A 10,412-nucleotide genomic window follows, 5' to 3' on the forward strand; every position below is an offset into this window, starting at 1 on the left:
CAATACGTAACATTTTAGCACAGAGAAGAGATAAATTGCAGTAAAAGGCTGGGGCCTTATTCATCAGAAAGGGAGAGTGAAAGAGTGTTTGAGAGTGTGAGAGTAACATAAAACCAGCTCTCAGTCTCTTTCTCTCAACACACACACACACACACACACACACACACACACACACACACACACACACACACACACACACACACACACACACACACACACACACACACACACACACACACACACACACACACACACACACACACACACACACACACACACACACACACGGGAGGTTCCCCTTCTTTAAACCAGGGCCTACCCACAATGCACTGGGCTCTTTTATCCCAACAGTGAAAGGATGAGGCCAGATGAATGACAAAAGAAAGAATGGGGATCTGGGTTGGGCCTGGCTTGGGAGGGGAGGGGGGTATGCTTCTCTGACCATCCTTTTCTATGGAAAATAGGGGAGGGCTCTCCAGAGGAACTCAGTTTGCCTGGGAGATGAGGAAGAAATGTATGCATACACAGAAGGTTTGAGTTTAATGATTTCTTTACTGGCTTGTACACAAACGTACAAAAATAATACAGCACTTATCTCCGCATCGCATCGCACATCAACATCATCACAGTGTTACAAACGTTCAACAAACAAAAATAATACAAAAAAAGGAAACAAAAAATCAAACTTGATGGAACATCTGCATCAAGCTTAATTTATACGTTGTTGCATGATGGTGTTGCTCGACGAAAATATCAGATTTTCAAGCCAATGCGTTGAAGATCAGTTCTTTTCAGCAAGCGACACCTTCGTACTACGGAGCATAAATTAGGCTTCACTCATGAAAATCAACTGTTTCCTCTTGCTTGAAATGAAGCAAGTTCAGAAACACAACTTGGTCCAAAGAAATCAGCACTTTTTTTTTTGTAAAAAATCATCTCACTCATATACATCAATCCGTTGGCCAGCTCCTTACGTCATAAATGTTATGACCCTGGTAAGCCGAACAACCACACAACCGTGCAATTTTATTAATCATGTTACAATGATCTTACCATCAAATGTATTATTCCCCTATCATAAAACAGGAAGACAGCACTTCAGAAAAGAAAGTGCCCCAAGATATCATCATCAGCGTTGATATATATATATCCATATGTATATATACATACACCCAATCACAGAGATACACACATCTTTGTAAAAAAAACATCACGTTTTCCCACAAAGTAACATACACATTAGGACATTATCACCTGGAGCATATCTTTATACAATAGTATTTGTTGTGTTTGTTTGTTTGTTTTTTCTATTCAGAAAAAAAATAAAAATGTTGACGCATAAAAGCCAACTTATCAACAACAGTCATCAGTGCAATATTCAAACAAAAACAAAACTCAAGTTTAAGACAAGCGATGCATATTTCTTTTTGTTGCTTTATTTTATACCAATCTATACCTTGATGTGGTAGATCTATCGCTTTACTCATTTGTGGTTGTTCCAGGTTTAAAGTGGGATATTGTCAGTCACTGGACTCTATGACTGATACACAAACACAGCAACATTAGGCCCCATAAGAAGCAAGTGCATGTACACACTCTCTCCAAAAGATTTTAGTTTCAAAACCCCATTTTCTGTCTTGCACACAATCACCACCCATCTCACTCACACACACACACACACACACACACACACACACACACACACACACACACACACACACACACACACACACACACACACACACACACACACACACACACACACACACACACAGCTTCTCATGAAATGGCCAAGTGGTGCTGTGTGGGACATCTATCTGTCGGCCATTAGCAGTAGGCTTTAAAAATGACAACAAAAAACAAAAGAAACATATAAGCAGCATTGATACAGACGTTAGGGTGCCATGACTTTCAAATGCAGCAGGCAAGTTTTTGAAACCAAATTCTTTTTTTTCTTCTGTGATTTCCTGCAATAGTCATGTGTTCTTTATCAACTCTTCATCATCCAACAGTATAATAGGGCCCTGCTCAGTAGTAATAACTATTCCAAAGCCTTGGCCTGCAGTTACCCAGTAAATACACTGGAGGCGCACGAGACTTCGCATTTTTGTGCAATAAAACTCCCTGCATTTATAAGTCATGTGATAAATTTCCATTTTTGCTTGACCAAAAGTTAAAACTTTAATACAAAACGACCATAGCAGGCGTTCAGCTGATGAAGAGATACAGAAAACAGAGACTTGTAGGGAGGGACATGCAACAATTGTGTGTGTGCATATGTACTATGTCAATCGTAGGCGACCTTGCAAAAAGGCAAAATGACGCTTTGCTTATGATAATTTAGTTTGGCTGTAGTGTGAAAATAAACTGTCCCGACTGTGGATGCAGAAATGAGTGTGATGAATACATTGCATGAATGATTCTGTCTGGAATATGAAGTCCATCTGGTTAAGCTACATAGGAAAAACATACTGGCATGCAGATGACCATAGACAGATAATATGAAGCTCTTCGATTCCAAACAGCTTGACTGAGTGGTGAGAGAGTTGAGTAACTTGAGAATACTTTATAGTCGAGGTAGTTGGCAAAAAGGCAACCAAAGTCCATGGGTGAAAGAAAAAGTCCACTGTGGGTGTGTGTGTCTGTGTGTGTCTGTGTGTGTGTGTGTGTGTGTGTGTGTGTGTGTGTGTGTGTGTGTGTGTGTGTGTGTGTGTGTGTGTGTGTGTGTGTGTGTGTGTGTGTGTGTGTGTGTGTGTGTGTGTGTGTGTGTGTGTGTGTGTGTGTGTGTGCGTGTGCGCGTGCAGACTACAGGTGAAGTGATGGGTATTTGAAGGGGAAATGGCAGGCCTACCTCCATAAGGGACAGTTTATACTACGAGTCTGAAGCAGCTTGAGTCACCCTAGATATCCTTAAACTTAATAGATTTTTAAGAAGAACCACAACATATTCAAAAAATGCATCTTCTCAATGTACCTTCATAAATAAAAAACCCAGTCTGCTTTCACAGTGATGACTAGTATGTTAATAAAATACTGAAAGGAGATCATAAAGTGAATTCCAAATGTGACTTTTTTTTGATACAAAGCGAAAGCAGCGGTTCTAGTAACACAATGACCATTGGCAAAGTGGTCGCACTGGCCTGAAAAGTTGGACGCCAGCATGGCAAAGTCTGCTTACAGTAGGCAGAACGTTTTGAACTAGGCCTACTGTTTTTCTATTTTTACAGAATCAAAGTAAAGCTATTGTGTACAGTACTTCACAACATTATTGAAGTCAATCGTTGTTACATCGTGATTAACACATCTGAAAAGCGAATTGGATATAATGCCGCTCTTTGAAAAAAATCAAATGAAAAGTAAAAAAAATCAAATCAATGAATGAATTAATAAAAGAAAATACACCTAATAGTGGCCAAACAGAGAGCAGCCCTTCTTCTCCTGTTCATGTGTCTTCCCTTTCAGATATTCCAGCATGCAGCCATAGCATCAAGTGCCATATTTTACAGAAAATAATTTAAAAGGGTCTCACTAGTGAACAACGTGGAGCAACGGGTCAAGAATGGGCTCCCTTAAAGCAGTGGTTCTCAACCTTTTCAGGCTGTGACCCCCCAAAATAATCACATTTGAACTGGGGACCCCCCACCCTGACAAGCACTTGGAATTGTAGGAGTTGAGGCATTACATTTAGTTTGACTCGGTTCCACAGATAAATATTGTGAAAATAGCAGATCTACAAGCTTGTAGATCTGCTATTTTCACCATTATATATTATTTGACAATTTGGCTAATGTTTGACCAGTTTTTATAGTATAGTGTGTTGATTACTTTTGATGCAGTAATGGTCTTTTTTATTATTGGTATAAGTATTTTTTAAATTAAAATGTCACTTCACTGTCATCTGGCGACCAAAACAATCATGTGGGGACCCCTCCTGGGGGTCCCGACCCACAGGTTGAGAACCACTGCCTTAAAGAAGCGTTTTGACAGTAGGGAAGAGGATGGGAGGAGGTCTACTCCGCTTATACAAACTGGGCCATCTGCACTCGGGAGTTCAAACACACGCAACACACGCACACAGCAACCGGCTTAATATTATACTGGACGTCACAATCTAGTATACACATTCAAGAGGAAAGCTTTAGTACCAACAAACTCACCAAAATGGCGTTTCTTTTCTTTTCTTTTTAGTTAAAGATTCATGTTGAAGCCGATACAGGTTCTATAATAAAACATGTGGTGTATCACTCACGAGTCAGACTGAGCCCCGTTTGGTTTTGAATGAGAGGGGAGTGTGTATTGTGTAGGTATAGGCCCTACTTTATTGTCGTTATACAATTTGGCACAACTAAATCAGGGGTCTTCAACGTTTTTCAGTCCAAGGACCCCTTAGCTGAGAGAGAGAGAAAGATGAAGCAGGGACCCCCGCTGCACATTGTATACAATTGTGTTGCAGATTAAACTTTGTCATGGATTTCATAGACCTGTTTGACACTACTATCATTGTGTAGTGTTGTGTTGGATTCATGTTAATATGTATTTTCAGACTGTTAACCACTTAACCCCCCCCCCCCCCAAAAATCTTTGCTGAAAATAGCCAATCTACAAGCTCAATACAAGCTTGTAGATCTGCTATTTTCGGCCAATGTTCCCCATGGAGTAGGGATGCTAGAGTTCAAGTGGTTAATGTAAAACCAAAAAAAATCCTATCACACAAAGATTTGGCGGCCCCCCTTGTAGTAACTCTGAGGACCCCCTAGGGGTCCCGGACCCCCGTTGAAGACCCCTGATGTAAATGGTATTTCTCTCTTCTTTTTTTTAAACTTTTTTTTTTACAGGAGCCTGGGCCATTTAACGTGTGTTTTATTCCTTTTTTTCCCGTGACTTTTCTTTTAGTTAAGTTTTACCTGACAGCAGAGACAGCAAAGCACGGCCCTGCAGCAGAGAACAGCAAAGCACGGCCCTGCAGCAGAGACAGATCACCGGGCGCCAGAGGAGTACTTAGCCTTGGTGATGAGGTATAAGACAATGTCCTGGTGGCCTCCGAACGCGGCGATGTGCAACGCGCTCCACCCTTCCCTGTTCGCCAGCCTAATGTCGGCGCCGAACTTCACCAGCAGCTTGACCAGCTCCAGGTTCCCGTCGATGACCGACTGGTGGAGCGCCGTCTGGCCCTCGGGTCCGAAGGAGTTGACGTTGAACTCGCAGTTCGTCATGTTCTGGAGCAAAGAGTGCAGCTCCTTGGTGTTGCCCTTCTTCACCGCCTCCTGGAAGACTCTCTGCGGCGCGGAGCACGTCGACACGTCGGCCTGGCTCATGGTGGCAGCGCACTGGGGGGGTTTGTTTGGGGACGATGATAATCCTGCCTATTGGCTCCTATAAAGCAAGAGATTCGTCTTCTCGCTGTGTAGTTGTTGTCTCTGTTCTGGTGCGATGCCACAGTTTTGCGTTGGATTATAACCAAATTATCAAGGCACTCGATGAGTATTTATAGATAAGACCGAATGTATATATCAAAGGGGGTTTGGGCACAATAATAATCCTGCCTATTGGCTCCTATAAAGCGAGATATTCGTCTTCTCGCTGTGTAGCTGTTGTCTCTGTTCTGGTGCGATGCCACCGTTTTGCAATGAATTATAACCAGTTAAGTCACTCGAGAAGTGTTATAGGCCTAGTGAAGAGACAAGACAGTATGTATATATCCCAAAAAGGACAAAAGACGAATAACACACGTGGTGTGCAAAAAAAAGTCAACAGTTGAGGAGCGATCCTTAAATCCCTAATACATAACAAAGGGGGCTTGACGAGAGATCCCAGAGTCAGAAGGAGTGTGTAGCTGTCCCTGTCCCTCTGACCCTCTCCGTAGCAGCAGGCAGTCTGTAGCATGGGATGGAGAACAGATAGCTCCGACTTCACTTGGAGAAATTGCAAATACGAACTATCTCCAAACTATTATAGCCCGTTGGAACCCGTCGTTTTGTCTCGGGAAAAAAAGAGGCCCAGCCTGTTGCCCGACGAGGCTACACGTCCCTGGACCTGTCGCTGTTCCGTGTGGCCAGGGTGTCTGAGGACAGAAAAGAACGTTTTAACATGAAAGCTCGAACCTTATTACGCTTTGAGAAGAGGCTACTATAGCGCCGATTCCCCCAACCATGCACTCCCGGTACGGATTCCTACATTCTTCCACCGCATTCCACCACATGATTCAACGACTGCGCGCAAGCGAGAGCCATCATAGTTTCGTATACACCAGTGGTTTCCCAAACAGTGGGTCGGGACCCATTTGTGGGTCGCAGGTCCATTGTTATGGGTCGTGAGTAAACATCCTTTAATGGTTTCATAGCCTACTTTATTATTATTTTAATTATTAAAATCTTTTTTTCCCCATGAATTTAAAACAAGTTCTGACATTTTTCTAAATAATTTCATAAATAAATGCCCTAAATCAAAGAAATTCTATAAATTCAAAAACAAATGTATAAGAAGTAGTGAAAATAGCCGATCTACAAGCTCACAACGATCTGCTATTTTCACTAGTTTGGGTCACGGGGAGACATTGCATTTCTCTTTTGGGTCTTGAGACTTGAGCTAAAAGGTTTGGGAAGTGAACCACTGGTATACACTATTCAAGTTGAGATATCGCATTATCTCCCCCATGCAAACATCGTCTGTAACAGCGTTATTACTTGCCTGTGACAGATGGACGGGTCCGTAGCGACGAAAACGATAGAAATCCACCGCAGGGCCTGGCGTGTATGGTGGTCCGTGCAGGTCCGTGTGAGACTCTCTCTGGCCTGCGCTGCGCTCAGGGGGAATGTTTTACGCGCCCCACATTTGCATAACAATACTCCCTCACAGAGGCAACTGTGGTGGAATGGGAGGAAACGTGGAGTGGTTATAGGCTGCCGGCTTAGGTAGGGGAGGGGCCACAGCCTGCACTCTAAAACCCCCAGTGTTCATTTAACTCTCAGAGTATGTGCAGCCTACAGTGGTGGTAAAAGTACTGAAATGTTTTACTTAAGTAAAAGTATCAATACTGCAAAGTAGAAACACTCTGTTACAAGCGAAAGTCCGGAAATCAAAATGCACTTGAGTAAAAGTACTTAAAGTAGGCTACCAGAAGTAGAAAGTACTCGTTATGCAGAATGTCTCATTTCACAAGTTTTCAAATACAAATCTTTTGAAAATAGCCGATCTACAAGCTCACAATGTGTGGCATAGCAACACATTGTGAGCTTGTAGATCGGCTATTTTCAAATGGCCTAAATGTAGGCTATACACAGAGCTGAAGTGGTTAATGTATGTTTTGTAATAACACATCTATAAAGTAACTAGTTACTAAAGTTGTCAAATAATTGTAGTGAAGCCTACAAATGTAACCAACCGTTTGGGATCAATTATAAGAGAGAGTTACAAATGGATAAATGAAAGCTGCAATCAGTTACTTTTATGGGAGATATTGCCCAGACACTTTTGATTGACTGTTCCTTTATTAGACAGAAATGTAAACAGCACGAGGTACAGTCAAACATTTAGGCTAAAGGGATAGACACAAACAAAAGTCCAGGGAACTTGTTTCCATTGTGGTCCTATGTATTAAATTCCTCAACCAGTAGGTGTCCGACCTACCCGACAACATGGTCTCAGTTTGTCAATGGAAAGAGTAGGGAGACCACCTACAACTAGTGCAGATGTGCTACTATTGTATTACTCCACCATATGCATCGCTGAAAATAACGTTTTATTCATTATAGCTATAAGTTCCGGATAGCAGCTTTAACACTGGATTTTTTCCTGAAACTGTAGGGTGAGGGCGTGGTCTGCGGGGCGCTGCCAAGTGTTACTGCAGTCTGCAGAAAATATTAAGCAGCCAGCAGCAATAAAGTTCGTTTTATATGGGATATCCTGCAGGCTAGTAGGCCTGATACCACATGAAACGCAGACATTAAAGACAGGGGAATTATGTCACCGGAGCAATAAACTGCAGAGCAATCAGGGATAGAGTTAACTCAAATCAACTAGAAGGGATTACCAGCAGGAATATTTTATGAGAACACCGACCAGGCTCTTCTCTTCGGGGGTTTAGAAGTCCCGGTAGCAGTGGTGGAAAGTAACTAAGTGCATGTACTCAAGTACTGTACTTAAGTACAATTTTGAGGTATGTTTTACTATAGGCTACTGGAGTATTTCCAAATGTCTGTACTGTAGGCAAATATTGTACTTTTACTCCCCTACAATTACATGAAAACTTTAATAGGCCTACTGGTTATTTTGTACATTTTGATTTATCATTACAAAACATACATTAACATAACCACTTCAGCCCTATATACATTTAGGCCATTTGAACATAGCCGATCTACAAGTTCACAATGCGTCACCATGCAACACATTGTGATCTTGTAGATCTGCTATTTTCAAAAGATTTTCATACATTTTTGTCTCCGCCAGGAAAACGTGTGAAACTTTTGGTATTTTAAGTACATTGTGATACCAATACTTTTGTACTTTTACTCAAGTACATTTTTAGAATTCCAGACTTTTACTTGTAACAAGAGTATTTCCACATTGCAACATTGATACTTAAGTAAAACATGTGAGTAGCCTACTTCTTCCACCACTGCCCGGTAGCATGGACGCTATCACAGCGGTGTGAATTTACAAATGAAAAGCTAAAAGACTACAGGGATCCTCAACAGCCCTCTTTCATGTTAATTTTGGTCTGAAAAGGTGTTGAAAATGACACACTAGAGGAGAGGGAGCAGTTCACAACAATGTGTCCCAACTTTCTCTGTAGGACACACTGAGTGACAGCCAAGGAACTGACATGAGACTTTAGTAGATTAACGATGAGATTCATTATGGTGAAATATATACATTACAATACAAATGCTTTGAAAGAATATTTCAAACACACAAACATGGTTTGGTGTCCGTTGGGGGAAAAAACATGATGTTGTGGAGATTGATGATGTAGACCAGTGGTTCCCAAACTTTTTAGCTGGACTGAGACCCAAAAGAGAAATCTGATGTCTCCCCATGCAGGAGTGAACATAGCAGATCTACAAGCTCATGGCATGTGTTGAGAGCTTGTAGATCTGTAATTTTCATTACTTCTTAAAAGTATTTTAAGAAGTTTCCCCCTAATTAATGGATTTGTTTGTATTATTATTATTTTATGGAATTCTTTAGAAAAAGTTTGAATTTGTTTTTAACTTTTGTGTTACAAACACGTTTTGATTTTTTTGGGGGGTATTTCTTTTTTTAAATCTCTTGAAGTAATAATAATGATTAAAAACAAAAATGTAGGAAACAAAAAATAAAGGGGTATTTACTCGCGAACCATAAAGATTGGTCCGCGGCCCACATATGGGTCCCGACCCACAGTTAGGGAAACAGTGATGTAGCTGCAGTGTCTACAATGTTGCCTTCAATGGCTTGCCAAATGGTTGGGTACAAAAATAACTCCAAACGGGGACCTGTGTGCCTTCAGTTGTACCGCTCATTCTAAACACCTCTGGTCGTCAGACAGGTGGCCGTGGCTGCTTAGAGATCATAAACTGCGGATATATTCCAGTTGTTTTAAATGGCGAGGCTTTGGGACTTCAAATAACAAAAGCCTGCGTTACTTCCTTTTTTTTTGCAAGTGAAAAGAGGTGACGCTGTGCGCAGATTGACACGCCGCTCAGCTGCCCGGCCACCGTGGGAACTGGGCGTGTGTGTGTGTGTGTGTGTGTGTGTGTGTGTGTGTGTGTGTGTGTGTGTGTGTGTGTGTGTGTGTGTGTGTGTGTCACCATCCTGCGCGTTGCTCTCACGGGTTAAAAGCGTGGAAACCACACAAGGTAGTAGCCTCCATCTATAACCGTCTGCTCCGTTTGTCATCCTGGGAGCCGTGCATGCTCATCTGGAGAACGCGCTGTGTGTGATCTACCTCTAACCACGCACCTATCTCATGGGTTAGGCTGCAGCCGCGGCACTGTAGCCTACTCCTCTCTTTCCCACACTCTGAACTGTACATGCTTGCATGTGGTTTGATGCGTGCAGGCAGCGAGTTCGAGAGAAAAAGGGACGCCACAATCACATCCGACAAAAAAAGGTCATAACCTACCAGTGTTGTGAGAAGCAGTGGTGGTAAAAGTGTTCATATGTTTTACTAAGAAAAGTATCAATACTGCAATGTAGAAGTACTACCCTGTTACAAGTAAAAGTCCGGAATTCAACATTTACTACAACATTTAAAAAAAAACTTTTAAAGTAAAATGTAAAAGTACAAAAGTATGTATAAAACAAATCGGTAACACTTGCTATGCATCCCATGTCTATGATGCATTATAACCACTTATAGTGACTTATAATGCATTTTAACAGTGATTACAATGCATTGTAAGGGTGATTATAAAGCATTATAACATGAT

General features: G+C 41.7%; 1 protein-coding gene across 1 annotated transcript; it reads right to left on the bottom strand.

Annotated features, from left to right (window-relative positions):
• Window positions 1–523: 523 nt before the first annotated feature.
• nrarpa (NOTCH regulated ankyrin repeat protein a) lies at window positions 524–10,173 on the bottom strand. The gene is made up of 3 exons (XM_084047041.1): window positions 10,106–10,173; window positions 6,688–6,861; window positions 524–6,061 (listed from the first exon to the last, which is right to left on the bottom strand). Exon 3 carries the CDS (start codon window positions 5,313–5,315, stop codon window positions 4,977–4,979), a length of 339 nt encoding a protein of 112 aa, XP_083903167.1. The 5' UTR covers window positions 5,316–6,061; window positions 6,688–6,861; window positions 10,106–10,173; the 3' UTR covers window positions 524–4,976.
• Between the last annotated feature and the right edge of the window lie 239 nt (window positions 10,174–10,412).

This window comes from Gymnoscopelus microlampas (assembly GCF_963454915.1).
Source record: "Gymnoscopelus microlampas genome assembly, chromosome: 21".
Taxonomy (NCBI): domain Eukaryota; kingdom Metazoa; phylum Chordata; class Actinopteri; order Myctophiformes; family Myctophidae; genus Gymnoscopelus; species Gymnoscopelus microlampas.